Here is a 19,773-nt window from a genome sequence, read left to right as displayed (position 1 = left end):
CACTCGTGTAGTGTCTGTTCTTCCAGACTTTTGACCGTTTGACTGTAGGAAAAAAAGGGGAAGTGTTTAATATATGTTTTTGTTTCATGTCTCCGTCCCAGCTGACTACCCTCCCCCTCCACCACCTGCGGAAGAGTCAACCGGTTTCCCATCATCCCCTGGTTCCTACCCTCCTCCTCCCATGAACTCATATGATTATCAGGTGAGAGAAACTGTTGTTGTGTCACGTTTGCGTAGTTGTCAGTAACACTCTAAGAGTCAGCAGAGAAAGCAAAGACAGTCCTAAGCACTACACTGAGTTCATGTACCAAGTCCAGCAAAACTGTCTGTCCATTTTGAGTCGCAGCCAACTGCAGAGACTTCCAGCTCCAGATGCTGCCTGGAGCCAGCCACCCGAACTCAAGGACCCACACACAAACATACTTTCTTCATTTCTGAGAGCTCTAATGCAGGAAGGATAGAAGGCTGACACCTATTGGTGGAGCCTGGTCACTTTTCTCTGTTTAGCTGGTCATAATACCCACAGGCATTTGGCTCTCTCGGGATATCTGGCTTCTGAGATCCGACTGACACTCTCAGCACTTGACCTCTGCTGTGAAATCCTGCAAGTGCTTCACATTCCTTTGTTCAGTGTAAGCAGGAAGAAAAAATATCTCCCTCTTCAAGCCCCTCATTTGATCTGACCAGTTTTCTATCCTAAATGAATACTCCCTTTGTAAGTTTGGAGACAGAACGTTACATAATTTAAATAAGTTATGCAACGCGTGTAAATTCACCACTCTTCCCACACTATCTGTATACATAAACAGTATTAGACTGCACCCCTGGAATTAGCAGTATATGTCCATTCATGGTGTGTCAAGACCTTTATGTAAACTACTCTCATAGTTTTGGAAGGTGCAGTGACAGTAGTCACATTTCTCATTTTCATGGTTTTGTTTAACCAAGGGAATGTTCAGCTAAGCCAATCAACAGAGCCAATCAACTGGCTGAGCACAGAGAGAGGACAGATGAGCAGTTAGAAATAAAAAAAACGTTATCTTTTCTGAGTTATTATCATCACTGGCTCTCCAAACTTCGATTCAAATAATTTCTTCCATAGTTCATTTTGTGAATTTACATGTTATTTAAAATCTACAGTATATACCTGTGTGGGATCATTCTTCTGTGTGTTAGGTAACATGGAGTTATAACTACATATCCTTCCTTAACTCTATTTGGAGACACTAATGCACCAACATTCTCATTGTGCAAAGTTGAACTGAAATGTTTAATTAGAAAGTTTTATAAAATTGTGCTGTTACAGTTTGAAAACATCTGACTAAAAAACCTGAATCCAACGTGGATTAGTCACATCTGGCCCTTCATCCGTTTCAAATAAGTCAGTCTCAGTGCTGATAGTTGTGTGTTAGTGACTATTTTAACTTCCTGCTTAATTTTGCAACTCAAAGATTTCAGTGCAGCAGTGCATGTGTTGGACCTTTGTGCATGTTTTAATGAACTGTATCTTCTGTGAATGAAACTAGCTTTTATAGTGATGTCCACGCCTCTGTGGAGATAAGCAGTGTAAAAAGAGCCCTTATCTGAGTGTGCAAAGCAGTAACAGGAAAACAAAACAGGTGAAGGTGCACCTAATGACCTTTTAATGTGAAAGGCAAGTTCCAGTGTCTCTGTATTCCTGGGCTGAAACAAATTGACGTTGGCACTCTTTGATTTTGGCACTTTTTTAAAATGAGTGACTTAAAAGCTTAATCAATTATCAAGTAATTTTCAGTTGATGGACTAATTGATTAATTGACATTGCATGTATTATATAATAATTATAACCAGCACTTCTCCTTCTCATTTACCACTTCTGTCATCATTTCTGTTCTTCTTAACAATCTAGACAGTAGAAATGAATTAGATTTGAAGCCTGGAATTACATAAAGAATTGAAAGCCTAATTAGTTTTAAAAGTGCTGCACTGTTTTCATTTTTAACTTTTTGCTCTGCTATCATATTGGCTGTATAAGCACCCTGGCCATGCAGCTTAATTTCTTAATATACCACTGGTATCTTAATTACGTGTCCTGCAGCCAGAGCAGAACTCCCCCCACTGTAAGTGCCGTCCAGACAAATGGACAGATATCAAACAAAATGTCTTTATATCTGGCTCTCTGTGCCTCAGTAGAGAAATTACATATACCGAATGAATAAATCAATGATTAATAAACGGTATTTTCTCAGAGGAAGGTTGAAAATTCTCTTGTCTTCATCACCTTGACAGAGAGAGAGATGTCTAGATCATGACATGTGAATGCCGAAACCTTTATCAGGAGAAATAAAAACAAAAGCAGCTAGCTCTCATCATGGCTGTTGTTCACATTATGAAGCCCTACACCGCGAGCTCCAGCACATCACAAAGATATGCAGTTCATTCCTGCGATGTTTCTTTTCATCCTCCTCGTTATCACTGTTAAACAAGTTAGCCTGTTTTTCTTTTGTTGATTTGAGACAAGCCATTAGTGTTTTGCTTTGTTTACCCCCGCTCATGATTGCCTTAGATGTTTTAAAGCAGCAGCTATGCTCTAAATGGAGGCAAGCCCTGCCTGTAATAGATTGTGACAGGTAATCCAAACACATAACATTAGAATAAGAAGCAGTCACTGATCCAGCCAACTCAAAAGCCCCCGCAGGCAATTGCAAGAAGTCTTCTTGCAGTTGCAGCATAGTTCAGAAGACTAAAAATATATCTGTCATTCCATGGAGAAATTCCCGGGAATTTTGTAGAAAACCTAGTGTCACTAATGGTCATATCATTTTAACTCCTTTCCAGATTTGTTTTATTTTTTGCTGAGATATTTTGTGCCTTCTTCATGTGTTGATGTATTTGGCTTCTCTGAGGTGAAAGAAAAGAAATGAAGATAAATAAATCAGTGAGGTCTCAGACTGCTGGAGTGATCCTGTTACTGATGCTTTTAAAGCTTCCTCTGATAATAAACTAGTTAAATAAAAATCTGAGCAATTCTTATCATCTTGTTGTGCTTAAAATAGGCATTGAAAATATCTGACTTTAATTTTTAAAGAATTGACCTTTTTGTTTGAAATACTGCTGGGTGAGATTGTGATGAATAATGCATGAAGACTAAGATACTGTAAATCCAAGTGCGCTGAAAAGAAAGCAGGAGGTGAATAGTGCACTGCGTTATGAAAGTTGTCTTCAGACAATACATTGCTTCTTATTTCTCACAGCATTTCTCTCACAGAGAAGTCTCTGTTATTGATGTGTGGCTTTTAAAAGGATTGTCGAAGGTCAAGGTGAAACATAAACTTAGAAACTGTAATCCAAGTGTGTGTAAGGAGTGTGGAAAAAAAAAAAAAAGCAGGAGAATGTCTGAGGGGAGCACAAAGACAGAATTACTCGTCACTGTGGTGGATGAATATCTGTCTGTAACTTTTGCAGCTAGTGGAAATAACTTAACTAGATGTCATTACAGCCTGTTTTTGGTTGACTGTCTGTTCTGCATATGTGATGTTTGTTCACAGATGAAAGGACCAGAGAAGACCCTGGAGGAGAGACGCTCCAGTTTGGATGCTGAGATCGACTCCCTCACCAGCATCCTGGCAGACCTGGAGAGCAGCTCACCCTACAAGCCACGGAGCACACAAGTACGATACCAACACAACTTTACACCTGTGTACACAAATATACACTGACACTGAGTGGTGGAAAGTAACTAAGAATATTTACTCAAGCATCATTTTAGGTACAATTTTGAAGTACTTTACTTGAGTATTTACATTTTTTGCTACTTCATACTTTTTTTCTACTACATTTCAAAATGAAATATTGTATTTTTTACAGTTCAGACCTTATACTGTTCTTTTCAGATTAAGATTTTACACAAAGAAACACGGTGATCTTATTAAATATACACATTAAAGAATAAACCAGCTGCTCCTCAACATTTTTGTCTTGTGACACCTTCCAAAAAAACAGTATTTACACAAGGCCCCTTATCATAATTCAGATGTCTATGAGTGGTAAGCAGTTGTTGTTTCAGTTCCGTTTCTTTTAAATAACTTCCGCATAATAATGTTGAAGTCAAATTATAGAATATTTTACAAAATGAAAGGAGTGATTAGAGAAAAGTTATAATGAATAAATAAATACAAATAAATGTAGAAAAACTTGTTTTTTTCTTCTCTCCGCCCCCATGAACCATCTCAAGACCCCTCAGATTTAGAGTTTGGAACCACTGGACAAGTAGTTCAAACTCGCTCCACCTCAACCTGCTACAACACATTGATGCCTCACTATCAACAGTCATAGATTTCATTTTAACTTTATGCTTCCTAACGAATGCTAACTAGTGCTTCCTAATTTACTGAAGTAGGATTTAAATTGCAGGACTTTTACTAGTAACGGAGTATTTTTTACAGTGGTGCACGGGTACTGTGTGGTAGAGAGCAAAAACTCCAATAATATCAAGGATGGTTAAATTATTTCAGACAGTTTAGTTTAGCAAATTATGTTTCTGCAGGAAACAGGCCGCTATGTTGCATCTTTTAAAACTGTTTTGCATTAATGACAAAATGAGTCTTGACCTATATCATTAGTTGATATTAAACGATATTAAGAGCAACTTCAAAAAGTCAAAGCCTTGGGCAGTTCACTAAATTGTTTGACACACAATAAATGTAGGACAGGCGGATAAAAAAACCTAACCAATTGTGTTTTGAGTTGGAAGGCTCACAGGGGCTTTTAACACCATGCAGATCATATCTCTAGTGAGATATTCTAGCAATAATGTAATACCTGAAAGGGCATTCTCTGTAAAGGCTACAGACACAATGGAGATGTGGCTACACAAATGTATGAAATTTAAGTTGAAAAATTCTTAAAGGTATTCTAGTGTTTATTCTGTGGCTTATCTACAATGTAGTTACATGTCTGCATGCTGTCTGTTTTATTTATTTATTAAAGGATGAATACATAAGCCTGAAAACAGGGTTAAGATGATAAATTATTGACAGGGCTATTCATTTAGCTACAGATGAAGGCCTGTGCCCTTGTATAAGATGTACATACACTATTTACATCCACTGACCTATTATGTCAATGCATGTCAGATGTTCATTTTTATGTGGAAGGGGGGAAAAGGATAATGTTTGAACTACTTACATAGCACATCTCTACACATACTCATGTTTTTGTTAGACTAGAATGCACATATAAAAATGCTATGGCTGTGATTTTGAAAGACCAACAAAGTAGCGTTGGCAAGCAGTCTGAGAAACATGGTATTTTGGGTAAAGTGTGCAGTGGGACAAAGACAAAACTATTGGTTGCAAGTGCCTATGTCCTTTGGTTTAGTGACTTCTGGCTTCACCAGTTAGAGGGAGTCAAATAAAATGGGTGCAGTACACACAGAGTGAAAATTATTGCACCACACAGGGAAAACATAGTGGATACAGAGTGAAAGGAAGTGAACTATGTGGTTCTGTAATGATAGACATTAAAGACAACAAGTAAAATACGACTTGATGATTTCTAGTATGCTTAGTGTTGTGGTAAGTGAATGTGTTCATGGGCGCTGATGTCAAATGTGATGCTGTAATAACATGACATTATGTGCTCCTAAAATATGGTTAAATGTCTTCATGGGCAATCAAATAGACATCAAACAGTCTGTTGTACAATACAGACGTTGTAATATAGAGTTGACCAGGAGTCAGCACAGACTGGAGGCCCACAGGTGTCTGTGTTTGTATCTGTTTTCCATCAGTAGAGAAGTTTGAGGTAATGTTCTGAGCTTTGTTGCTTTGACCCGGCAGGATTAGTTAGAGGGCCTTCTCACATCTGAAAGTCCAAACCAAGGTCTGACCCAAGGTTCATGTTTTCTTACATTGTATACTTTTGATCCGGTTAGTTTTGGTTTCACATTGCAATTATGGATCGCTCTAAAGAACTTTACATGACATACCTACGTTCTCTTGTCATTACATATGTGGGCTGTGTGTAGACTTGACATTGATGGTTGTGAGTCTGACGTCGGTATGTTTCAATTCGTCGGGTAGCTTTCTGTCACCGTTTGAATTAATTGAGAAAAATGACTGAACAGATTCATTTCATTGCCATTATATTATATTATTATACTATATACACTACAGTTTTTTATCTTCAGGTGGCATTGCTCTCCCATCCTCTCATATCCTCTCATTCTCTCATCCACTCCAAAAATACCTGTAAAATTTTTTCCAGTTGAGTTTTTATAACGTCGTCAGACCATCTTTCAGTTAAAAACTTGGTCTCCTTCTCTCCCCATGTGCTACTGCAGCTCCTTTTTCCTTTTTCCGGTTCTAATGATAGCCTGTCGGAACTTCATGTAATTGGTCCAAAAGTCCGAACCGTCCAAAAAATGTTTTCACACTTGATGATTTTACACTTTGATTTTCGTTTGGAATAAACAAACAAAGTATAATGTGTTAATGAGTGAGCTAATAAGTGGATTAGTGGATAAGTGGATTTTGTTACCTTTGGACAGAGCCAGGCGAGCTGTTTCCTCCTGTCTCCAGTCTTTATGCTAAACCAAGCTAACCAGCTTCTGGCTGTAGCTTCATATTTACTGTACAGACATGAGAAAGGCATCAATCTTCTCATGGAACTCTCGGCCAAAACGTCAAACTATTCCTTTAACAGTGGAGAAAACCAAAAAATGCCACAATTTAGTGATTCTTGTGTGTTGTGTGTGTAGCTGTACAGTATATATAATATATATATTTAACATACTGCTAACTGTCACTGTTACAAGATCATGAATTTTCACTCTATGAAGAACTGTTTGCATTCCAGAGCAAATGAACAACAAAAAAAAATCACCACAGTATGAAAGCATCTGTTTTCTGTTTTCTTTTATTCAATCTGTTTTTCATGTAAACACACACAAACAAGTATATTTGCTGAAAATGCACAGAAGCCCACACTTACACACGGCATGTGAGGACGGGGACCTTTTTTTAGGATGCGGAGATATCGCTGCTGATATGCAGGGCATTTTTTCCTAAATAAAATATAGTATAAGTGCTTACCTTTGTTGGGAGAAAACATGTGCAGTACAAGAGCAGGAGTCTGAAAGCTTTTGTCAACATGGCTTGAAAAATTAATGTATACCTGTAGAAGCTCTGTGAGAGCCCAGCTTGCCAATGAGCAGGTGAACAGTCATACTAACTAATGTATGGCTGTCCTGGTGGTTTTACCTGTCAGGGTCAAAGTCACTGCAAGTTTATTTTTATCATAACCTACTGCAAGCTTTTGGAGTTATGGGTGAGAAGCCGCACCACCTGTGTCTTAGCAGAGTACACATACATACAAGGACATGTTTTAATCATGAAATGTTATGTATCAGACATTTTGTTGATTTAACCCTGTTTTTTTCAATCTAAGAAAGGATCATGTGCATCTCTGTGCTATCATGATGCCTTTTTGCTGTTGTTGTGCCTTATCCCTGCAAGCTTTTTGCACATATAAAAGATTTAGCTTTCTATTTGATTGTTTATTTTTCAGTATGATGAGCATATGCGTGCACACACATATACACACAAGCTGTTACTCTCTCCTCAGCTGATGCTGATTCTAGCTGATTAACTCAGGTTGACCTTTTCCCCTACCCAGCTGCTCCTGTCAGTCCGTGCTCTGGTTCTTTCAATGCATTATTCTACAACATATCACTGGTCTGTGTAATGGGCCAGGTTTCATACTCCAACATTGGCACAACTGCTGCACAGTAATCTTCCGCTTGTATAAGCAAAGAGTAACGAGCGGTCTTGATTTACAGCTTTCTGTGCACAAGCAATTACAGAGCCAGCTCTCCAGAATCAATAGGCCACCCTGTGCTCTCCCTTTCAAGCTTCTGGGAGAGGAATCTTCCTCCCTACGTTAAATTTGGAATCAGCAAAGGGACCTTATGTGTGCTCGCCTCCCAGATGAAATTGAAGTGGACGTTGCTGCTCATTCATAAAACTCTAAGTAGCATTCCTGCAAACATTCAGCCGGCACTGATGCTTCACAGACATCAAAACAATTTTGTTTGCTTTAGTTGGTATTCTCTGTGGCATAACAGTGGGTAATGAAATGTGATCATTATATAATTCCCATTTGTTCTCTCTCCAGTTGCATCTTAGATGCCATTTGTTATTTGACACAGTTAACTAAGTTTGTGTTACAGTTTGTTTGTTTTATCCTGCGACAGCAAAAATTAAGCCAAACCTGATAATAATGTTCTGCTCTTTATTCCGTTAGAGGTTTCCATTATTTCTTGTGTTACCAGATTTGAATCAGAAATGTTTGAATATTATTGCACAGAATGTCATGAATGTTATTTTGACATTAATGTTTTTCAAAGACGGATGATTTTGTTGCTTAAAAGATAATTCAGTTCCATTTATTTATTCAAATCTGGAAGTTATTTTGCAGACATTTCATTTCAATTTCAAGCTTTATATTCTCAGCACTTCATGTAACATAATTGGCTATACTTGCACACATGCTGTTTGTGTGATTGACATGAACACAACAGAAAACCAGCAGCCAGTTAGTAAATAAGGAAGTGTGTGAGTGATACTAAAGAAGTATCAGATGGACTGTTGGAACTGTATTGTTGTGATAATTGCTGAGCTATTGAGACATGTGTCACTGAGTGTTAATGTGTGGAAAAGGACACCGATTCATTTCTTTTTTGAGCTCAGTTGTTGGAAAGTGTGTTTGTGTGTGTCAAGCAACATGCGGAAATAAAGGCCAGATTATTCTTTCAGTTTGGAAAGCGTGCTGATGTCAGCACAGACGTTCACATGCTCATGGCAGGCACATGTTGAACATGAAAAAAACTCAATCACAACCAGTCAGTTATTAAAAAGTACAATTTAAACTTCCTCTTTAAGTTTGAAGACAGAGGTTCCCAGTCATATAGGATAGTATGTTAAAGGCCGGGGTAAATTTGAAAGTTCATACAAAGTGTCTAAAGACAAAATTGATACGGTAGCTGTTCCAAATGGCCACACAACATGGGACTAAAACTCTGGAGTCATAAAGAGCGGCGGGACATGATGAATTGTTCAAATGGGGATAGTGTCGCACAATTTTGATCGGTTTCTTCTCAGAGACATTCAAGGTCATGCACTTGTTTCTGGTCGAAAATAACTGAAGTAGTTGTGTGAAGGATGAAAAAAGAAAGCTTGCTTACTTTCTCACAGTTGCTGTCTTACTGAGTTACAAGAATTGTTGGATGCAGTGTCCCCAATTCCAACGCTGGAAAAGAGTAAGGGGAGGGGATTTCAGGCACTGCTGGATGGTCCCGACAAGCACTTTGACTAAAGTAACTCTACAACGACTGGCTTTACTTATTACCACACTTAACCACAGAGGAGGAACTAATCTGTAAAATCACTGGGCTTAGTGTTTGATTGATGTGGACCCTCATATTCTCAGCCCTCCAACACACGTTGTTTGACATCCTGTTGTAATATTCAATAACTCTTTTTGTCCTCGATTCTAAGTCTGACTTGGTGATTGGAGGAAACACAACAGAGCGTGCTCATGCTAAATCCTTCAAGTGTGCTGCACTGCAATCTGAGCCCAACCAGCCCCACTAATATGCAGTGTAGGCTTGTCTAAGCACATCAGATCTGTTGTGGGGGAGGTAACAAGGAGGCCCAGATGAGTGTCAAAATAGTGCGCTCATCAAGCACCAGAGCAGCGCCGCTGCTTTGGTGGGGGCTACAGAAGCGTTGACTGCCATGACCTCTAATTCCCACTGACCTCTGGTGCTTTTCTAGTAATCAAACATTACTCACATCCTCGTCTTTCCTGCTGAAAATCTACAACATCCAGTTTCTGTTGTCAAAAGAATTTTAATATCAAGATGTATTTTATATACATCCTAAAACATGTCTGGAGGAGATCTTTAAGGTGTTACCAGGAGCACATTGTAAGCATGAGTATCATATAATGTCCAATATCTATTTGTATTCACTTCCCTTGACAAAGATTGATAGTTTTGGCCAACTGCTTGTAGCAGGTGGCTGAAAATGAGCAATTATATTCTGCTAATTTGCACATGAAAAAACACAGAAAGAATGCAAACGAAAGAGTAAACAGTGTCATATTTTTCAGGAAAATGTGACTTCTGTTGTAAATTAATCACACAGTACCTGATTTAAAAGACTTTCTGAAAAACGACACATTCAATGCAGTTATGAGGTAACACCCCATGCTCAAAATGTAAAAACACAAACATTATTTAGTTTCTGTATTTTATCATGATATCATGATTATATTTTATCATGAACTAAAACGGACAATAAATTATTACCATGCAGTTAATTTGTTGAGGAGAAAAGTGATGATGTACAGTACTGTACTAGATATAGACTATATAACCAATTAAGTAACCATGTAAATAATATTTTGTCCACATCAAGCAGTGACATTTTTGTCCCAATTAAACTCTAATGCACTTCCTCCATTAAAGCTTCACTTTGTTCTGATCTGATTCAATCTGGTGTGGTAAGATTTAAGCTGAAATTAAAAAGCTCTTCCTGTCTGTTTCTCCCACACTCTGTGAAACGGTAATGTGCAGTGTAATAAATAAAATATTGAAAGCCTCAACTCCCTAAATGACGTACACTTACCATCATGTTAAACTTTCCCAGTTGCTTTGCACTGTATCGAGGAGTGTGTGTGTGTGTGTGTGTGTGTGTGTGTGTGTGTGTAGGGATGGAGGACTTTAACTGAGGTAACATCTTTACAGATGGATTCAAGGGGGGAGAGCTACTCAACTGTCACTAGGCTTCCCTCTGGCAGTGCCAGAACTTCTGGGACCAAAGACATGTGACTCACTTACAATCATGGTTCCACCTCAATTAACAGTCAGCGGAGTGCACTGAAGCTGACTCTTTGTTTGTGTCCATGTAGGAAACTGAAGTGAGCAATTGTTAGTGCTGTCTAGAAAGATGACATGAGCAGGGTTGTTGAGTTCTTTGGTGCCTCTAAGGAAAGAGGTTGTGACTCTTTGACATGGACGTAAGAGTTCATGTGTACATTATTTAAATGTGGAGTCATACATGTGTTTGGGATTGTGATATAACTTGAATACAGTCTAATGGGACTGGAGGTCTTTCCTCTGTTGCTAGTATCCGTAACCCTTCCTCAGATTTGCTTCGGGCCAGGTCCAAATTGTATTCAGTCTGATCAGGTCAGGTTGGATCCTGTTTTACTGTGTCAATTTGCCCTTTTTGACCAAACAGTTCCCAGAACTATGGAACTGAAGCAACTAAACTCATCTGAACTCATCTGAACCGCATCTGAAGAACCATGAAGATTACGGAAATTAGAGCGTTATAAATGGATAAAAAGGAAACTTGCAGAGATTGAAAAGTAGTCTTCAAAGCAGAAAATCTGCTGAGAGTTTGATGGTTATTTATTTCTGCTTAGCCATGAAACTATTAGGAAATATAAAGTGTTATGTTTCTTATTTACTCGCTTTGTCTCATCATCACAGCCTCTCTCTCTCTCATTCAATTGCTAGCTCTTTCAGCCACCTCTCCCTCCCTTTACCTGGTTCACTTTTACTCTCAGCTCATCAGATTCGGGGGGGTGGGAGGTTTACTTTCGAAAAGTACAGGAACTTTGGGGCCGGGGTTCGCAGGGATGGCTGTCACTGATTGGTCAAACAGTCACCACTTCATTCATAAAACAAGGAAGTAGTATCAATTTAGGACAAGGAGAGGACATTACTCTTCATTTGTTTATGTTAAAAGTAAAGTAAGGCATTGTCGGCAGCTTCCCAATTCATTTTAAAAAAGAGCGAGAGAAAAAAGAGAGGGATAGCACGAGCGAGCTGAGAGCACAAGCAACAGAGAGAGCAGCAGTGGTTGCACGAGCTAGAGAGTGAATGAAGAGAGGGAGTGGCGGTAGCGAGAAGCCAGTGAATGAGAGAAATAAAACGTTATTTTCTGATTGTTTCATGGTGGTTACAATCTAAAGCAGCAATAAATAACCATCAAACACTTAGTGGATGATTTATTGTGGAGACAGATGCTTAGTTTCAGTTTCATTTTCCTCCTCTGCATTTCTCCTTTTCATTCATTCATTACATCCAAGTCATGCAGCAGTAAATACAAAGATCAACAGGACAAATCTGTGTTGTTGTTTCCTCATGCGTGAATACTGTGTTTCAAGTGCCGCTGTGATTTTTTTAATCAATCATGGGTCTAATTTGCATGATCTACCTGGTTCCTCTGATGTGGTGGAAATGCAAACAGGATTTGGGACTTTTAGTTCCAAGTTTAGTTCCTGATATTAGTTCCTCTGGCTCCAAAGTACCCGGAACTTTTGGTTGAAATGGGACTTAAATTTAGTCTCTAGTTCCTGAGTTCTTGAAAAGGTTCTTGGTCCCTTGGGAAAGTTCCTGTACTGCATATGCCCTAAATATGATTAAAACCTGCATGTATCCAAGCAGACATGCTAAGGTCTGACTACTCTGGCGTGTCATAATCATTGCAGGAGAAAAAGTGTTATAATTATTCATAGCTCTGTTTGGATCGGGTCTGACTTTCCTCTGACTTTCCCTTTCAAATCAGGTCTCTTTTCTAAAAATTAGATTTATGCCCGTCGGGTTTGGGTAGATTTTCCATGGGTCTGTTTTGGTCCAAAATTATGGACCTGTGAGGATCTCTAAATGAGACTCACACGGTTTTGATTCTATTGTACTGCTATTGTAAGTTTTATTCGAGCAGAAATTTAAAAGTTTTTTGGTGCGGAAACGTAATGTAGAGATTTGGGTAGTTGTATTTTTTTTTTTTCAAATACTCTGCAACATCTGCTTTTTTTCTTCAACAACACAGCATTCTTCTTCCCAACACAGCATAAAAATACACATTTAGGTCTATTTGATTCATACTGTATGAAAGAGAGTACCATAGAGTAGGGCATCACGTTACTGTCATTTCTCTACGTCAGCAGACAAGCCGCAGCATTGCACACATTGCTCTGTTTGTATTTTTACTTGGTGTCAAATAGCCTGATGTCTGTGTAATAAGTTGTCATGTCCATACAAAACAGATGGCATTATTGAAGTTTGCTGACAGTTTAGCTGAAGCAGAGTGCTTGAAATGCTGCTGAGATGGATCCTTCCACATGAGTGCCCTAAGGAGGCCTCACTTCACACTGTGCCAGTCAAGCCATGCCGTGACACTCCCATCTCTCAACAGGAAGAGCATTGCGGATGGCACTCGCTGTCACAACATGGCAGAATGATAGGCCCTTGCTGCTCGCTCCCAAGACTCCCACTGATCATGGCGTCTGTTGAACGATCGGAGAGAATGCAGACTCTAGACCACCCTGGCAGTGTCTCAGCTCCCTGAGAGTATGATAGGGTTGGTGACCTTTCCTCTGCCCCCCTTACAAGGCTCAAACTCATGAGGCATCTCAAGGGATGGCCTCACCATTTCAATTCTTCAGCCCTTCTGGAGCACTCATCATGCCTTACACCTTAACTCTGTTTATCTGCATATGAGGGGTGCAGAACTGAATCTATATGAGGATTAACACAAAGAAGCTTTGCGCATATATCATATCAGGTACAATCATGTGCCAAACTGTGTTGAAATGTAAGATGCAAGGAGTACGAATGCCATTTCATTCCATCACCGAGGGCACAAACAAAACTCCCTGGTGGGAATAGAGTGAATGGATCAAAGGCATAAGACTGTTCAGTGTTACTTTGAACACCTGACAACACTGTAGATAGCTGAAATAGGAAACAATACCTGACACAGTATATTCAGAAAAGAGATACATTTAATGAATAGTCAATTAATCCGCTTAAAGGAATAGTTTGATATTTTGGGAAATAAACGTATAAGATTTCTTGCCAGGAGATGAAAAGATTGATACCACTCTCATACTGTATCTGTTGTTTAAATATGAATCTACAGCCAGTAGCTGATTAGCTTAACGTAGCATAAAGACTAGAAGGAGGGGAAACAGCTAGCCTGGCTATGTCTAAGGGCGTAAGTCTCCACTCATGGTGACAAGACTCCTGGAGAGTACTGTTAATTTAGTTACCTTTGAACAGCAGGTAATCCTTTGTTTGCAGTCTTTGTGTTAAGCTAAGCTAACAAGCTGCTAGCTTGATATTTAACATAGAGATATCAGAGTGGTATTACTCTTCTAATCCAACCCTCAGCAAGAAAGTGAAGCTTATTACCAGAAATGTGAAACTGTTCCCTTATTTGGGTAAAGGCAGCTGCTAGCTGCCTAGCTTCTGTGACGTCTCTTATTTAGAGTTTCTTTCATTGGTCTTTCTGAAAAAGTGAATCTATCAATACCTCAGCTCTTGCTAGTAGAATGTCTACGTTGTTCACCCCTCCCTGTCTTGCTGTTGTTACAGTCATGTCTGACCTAGCCACAACCACTTGACTAGTGAACTGATGACATTTAACCCATTATGATCTTGTGCTTGTGGGAAATGTTGGTTGAAGGCCAGTAAAATAGTTTTTCTTAAGAATTTACCACCCTCAAAGTCAAATTTTTAGTAAATTTCCATTATTACAAATGTAAATGTGATTTTTAATGTGGTTTTCTTAAAGAAAGAGAAACAGAACCGGAGGATTTGGTTTCACTTTGACTCTGTATTGTTAGCACTCTGGAGGTAATGTTCTTCTGATTTGTTATCCTGCCATGAAAACCTGCGCTACAACATTTTTATTGTGTAATAGTGTGTATTTATAGTTAGTTATCTGTCCATATGTAAATCTCAGCAATCTCAAATATTCAACAACCTCTCAAATCCATTCATTCATTCATTGTCTCACCTGCCCTTTTTATTCCGTGTGTCCAGTTGGTGACATTGCGGTCTGTACCATTGACTGTATATAAAGATGGACGACATGACAGCTCCCCAAAACTGAAGCCAAACATCTGGATTGCCCCATGGTGGCTCGCTGCAGTATAGGTCATAAATCCCGCCCCCTCCATGTTAGTGGAAGGGACATGAGCCAAACTAAAAAATCAAAGTGCACGACAAATACATTTTTCGCAAAGATGGTTTTTGTCATTTTAGGTAGTTCTTATCACGCTGATGTATATCCAAGTGCTCATTTTTCTGATAAGTTTGTTTTCAACTAATTATTTGATGATATAAAAAGGGGGTGTGACTTCATGATGGACAACTGTGACAGCCACTCTCAAACCTCCGTCAGGCAGTAAGATGGCTGGGGGGGGGGGGGGTGTCCTGCGGGCCGTCATCCTGCTGTCCGACTCAACATTGCACACTCTGGCTCCAATTGACGTCATACAAGCAAGATGGCAGCTTCCGGAAAGGAGATATTTTGGCTTCACTTTTGCATTGCAGCAGGAAGTGGATACGCGTCGTCCATATTTATATACGGTCAATGGTCTGTACACTATGACATTGTGTGCCCTTGTTGTTTGTGTATGGTTACTGTCAGCTACCACTATGCTGTTGAAACCAAATTTAATCAAAAACAAGTGTAAAGTTGCCAATATAAAGTCCAAATTGTGAGGTAAAATGTCATGTTTTTCTCTTCAGTTAGCTGAGGAATGTTGGCTTCAATTGTTTCCACCTTCTGCTGCTCTCACAGGCATGACAATGGTATGCAAGGCAGCCTCTTTTATTCCTTATAAAAGGTCAAGGCCCTGGCCAGCTATTTTTTGCAATGGATATTTTACTCTTCAGGGCTGCATCTATGCGACTGTGCGGCCGTGTATTTCTGCAGCGTATGTCAAAGAGTTGACATCAAGATGACACTGCAGCACAGTAATTACAGGACTCGGTGGTGTTTAACTTTCTTCTCTGCGTTTGTTTTATGTGCTGCTATTCTCTTTGATTGCTTTGTTGCTGCATGGAGCAGAGATGTTGCCACTGTGCCGGTGGCGCCCGTTGACCTTAAGGTCAATCTGGCAGCAGGTTCTGAGTTTTGACAGGGGCAGCCAACTGTGGAGAGAGGAGCATGCCTTCAGGCACTCAATGTGTTCCGTCAATGTTCGTTAGTCAAATAAACTGCATAGTATCACCCCTTTGTCTTTTATTAACAGGGTGAGCCAATGACAAATTTAGTTTGAGCCAGGAAGCTGTGACAGTCAATGTAACCTGCCTCTTTACATCATAAAGTCCTAGTAACAATGCTAAAAGGCTTACCATCAACTGCTGTCATTGCATATTATCCCTCTTCCCAATAACGTGCAAGCTTACAGTACATACACACACACATACACACACACACACACACACACACACACACACACACACACAAAGCTTCTGAGAGAATAGTTACAGTTGCTCATCTCTGGGATTGATGATATCGACACACTGTAAGCGATGGACATTTTCAAGTATGCAGTATTTCACCTCCTGAAGCAGGAGGGGTCACAAGTGCATGAAAAGCTCATTACAGGGATGAGTCAGGGTATGTTGTGAGACTGGCCTGTAGTACTGCAGGAGGTGAATGAAACAATTAGTTGCTGCTGTGTGAGAGCTACAAAACACACATTTCCCAGTTTTATAAAGATAGCCTGCAGAAGTGCCACGATCGCTGACTCTCGGGGACTGTCTTTTTTTTTCACACAGTTGCCCAGAAAATGATTTTTTAGTTGCATCAGTAAGTAATACGCCCTACTTTGTATGATGTTGTTACATCATGCTAGAAATATTACATACTTTTCCTCTGAAACCCAGTTTTTTTTAGGGGATTACGTAACTGTGAATTTTGAAGCATAGACTTTATGTTCAACTACATCGTTTTCGGGTTGTCTTGGTGGTTAAACCAAAGAGTGCGCAGACCATGTGCTGTATATATGACTGCACAGCTGTGCTACCTGCCCTGTTTTGTTTTTACATCTTCCTGAGAAATTACCACTGTGGGCAGATAAAATAGAGAAAAGGCCTCTGCACTCATTCAAGTGTTATTGAAGTTTATGGTGAATGTTTTTTTTTTTTGTAGAATCGGTAACAAAATTAGTGCAGAGTGAGTTTTTTAGAGCAGTGCCAGACCTCGTGATACTTAATGTAAGGCATTAAGACTGCTGACTTATTCAGTCATAATTATGGCAACATTGTTGGTCCAATTACATTTTGGGCATTATTACATATGATACTCCACATTTTTAGTTTTTGCTGTGTTTGCTTTGCCTGATTACCTATTAGTTTAAATATCTATATCAAATCAGTGTGAAAAATGTATATCAAAATTGTAAACCCTTCAAACATTAGAACTCACATAACTAATATTGTAGCTGCAATATTATTAAGAGAAACTATTTGGAGAATTGGAAGCAGATTTTGTGGAAATGCTGACTTTTTTTTTTTTTTTATCTCAGCTTCAAAACCCACATGAGTTTTCTTTCACAGCAGTGCCTGTAATCCTGAATCAAAAATGTTCCTACATCCTCAGATAATGCGTGTGTATTTGATTTTCTATTCTTTTACAGCCTCACTCTCATGTGTAGTTTAAGATGTACTTTGTGAATATTTCCATGTTTGAAGATCTTCGCAGTAATACCATAAATGCAAGAATGACTTTCACGCGCTCAGTAGCTGCAGTTGTGAGAGCTGTTCCTGTAAATACAGCTGGGAAGTGCAGCAACTATTATTAACGGTTGCTATATTATTATGAAAAATGCATATTGATTTAGCCATTATCCACTTTCATTCTTGCTAGTCAGCTGTTTACGTCATTTATACTTTACAGTCTAAATTTCTGAACAGTTACATGATGCATCTCAACATTATGACTGAGTACAATTATAATATACAGTTTCTCAAAAGACTGAATGTAGTTAATACTAGTAGTTAATAGTAGTAGTTAATATAACTAATCGTGCTACTACCAGTAACAGTGGCAGTATTTCAGGACAAATTTGATACAGTTCACCCATGAAACATTTATTCTAATTTGTATGGCATGGGTGGAAACATTTTCAAAGTATCCACTTAGAGTTGTCATGCAGCTATCACTTGAAGGAGCAAAGAAGAATCAGACACGCAGATATAAGATATGCAGAGCGAAAAGTTCCCAATATGTGTATAACACACTTCATCTGGAAACGAAAAGATAGTTCAAAACAGCTAGAGGTCTCGCCACGTTCCAGAGAGACATTGTTTAATCATATTTAATGTGCCTTATCTTGAACTATTTTAAGAAGAGAATTGATACCCTCAATTTCATGACTGCATTGAGATTGTTAAATGTGACTATTGAGCCTGATTGTGCAGAGACAAGATGACTCAAAGTGGAAGGGAGATTAGTGAATTCCTCAGCATTGACAGGGGATTTGTCCACGGTCATAGCGTAAGTGCTGAAATGGACAGATGCAAATGGACAGTAGAGTCAACAGTGAAGAGCATCCACTTTGTATAAGTGGCAGGAAAAAAGTTGAGAGAAAAATATCCAAGGTCTTAGATGAGTCTGAAAAGATGCAGAACTTCTCCCTCTTTAGGGGTTTTCCCCAAGCTTGCTTAAAAAAAAAATCCCCCACCCTTGTGGTTTGAAATGCGAAGTTAACAGTTTTACTCAGCCCCCCAAGGCTTGTATAGTCTCTCCTAATCTTTTTTAATGTGTCAAAAGGCTTTCTTGAGAGTCTCTGTGAAATTTCACACTTAAGTTGTTTGCAAAGTCAGTCTGAATTACAGTGTAGAGTGAGGGTTAACTTTTCTGAAGGGGTTAGGGAAAACTTTTTTGAATCTGTATGTGTTGTGTGTTTGTGTATGAGGGTTTTGATAGGGACAACAGCACAATATGCATTGAGACTGATGCTGTATATTACAGTAGGTCGGACTTCTAGATTTCAAACTGTGCCTGACACAGGCAGGTCAGACTATACAAATAGACTGGAGTGAATCATCGACTTTGCAATCTAATTTGAGGTGTGCAAGTAAACAAACCTTGTCATTATAAACTAGGATTAAAAAAAAAAAAAAAAAGCGTTACTGCTAAGCACTGTGTACGTATAATTTTAACACACTTATAATTTGTTAAAATAAGTACTGGGCGAGATTGAGAGCAAGATGTCGTGTTATCGTTTTATAAAATTGTTGTGTCCAAATTAATGATTTCAAGAAAATTGTGTTAACAAGAGTTCACAGCCATGCTAGCAGAGGTTTTACTCAGATATGGTGGTGCTTTGAGCCAAATGCTAACATTAGCATATGAACATGTTTAAAATGAGCAGGTAATATTTACCATGTTAGTTTAGCCTGTTAGCATGCCAGCTCATTAAACACACCTAATAACAAAGTACAGTTGAGAATGATGGGAATGGCACTTGTTTTGCAGGTATTTGATCATAAATCAAAGTATCAGGCAAATTGAAATTATAACCTGATGATGGCGCTAGGAGAAAAGCAAGGGGATCCCCAAGGTGACTACAATTGAACCCTCCTGATGTGATGTATATAGTAGTGTGATGTAAATAGTTAGACAATAGTTTATTTAATTATTTATTTGTTGTCTTAGGTAAGAAGTCTTTGTATCAGCCATTAGGAAAAATATTCTTTTTCATTTTTAACCATATCACCCATCCCTGGTTGAAATATTAAATATTAACACACAAAGTGCATACAATTAATAATGCTTCTAAATAAATTTTTCACATGTCAAAAAATACATTAAAATAAAAATATAGATATCTGATTTGGGTGGGTTACATGAGATACGAGCATCTTGTCCCTCCTAATTTAGACAACAGTAATTGACTCTCTTTGCTTATATTTAT

General features: G+C 38.8%; 1 protein-coding gene across 1 annotated transcript in view; it reads left to right on the top strand.

Annotated features, from left to right (window-relative positions):
• LOC122989134 (LIM domain containing preferred translocation partner in lipoma) overlaps positions 1-19,773 on the top strand; it is a 136,264-nt gene that overhangs the window by 63,291 nt on the left and 53,200 nt on the right. Inside the window, exons 4-5 of the mRNA XM_044361816.1 lie at positions 102-202; positions 3,528-3,650. Coding sequence (XP_044217751.1) covers positions 102-202; positions 3,528-3,650 — 224 coding nt within the window. The remainder of the gene's footprint in view (positions 1-101; positions 203-3,527; positions 3,651-19,773) is intronic.

Source organism: Thunnus albacares, chromosome 9 (assembly GCF_914725855.1).
Source record: "Thunnus albacares chromosome 9, fThuAlb1.1, whole genome shotgun sequence".
NCBI classification, from domain to species: Eukaryota; Metazoa; Chordata; class Actinopteri; order Scombriformes; family Scombridae; genus Thunnus; species Thunnus albacares.
Note: the sequence above shows the minus strand (reverse complement) of the source record. Positions and strands in the feature narration are given on the sequence as shown.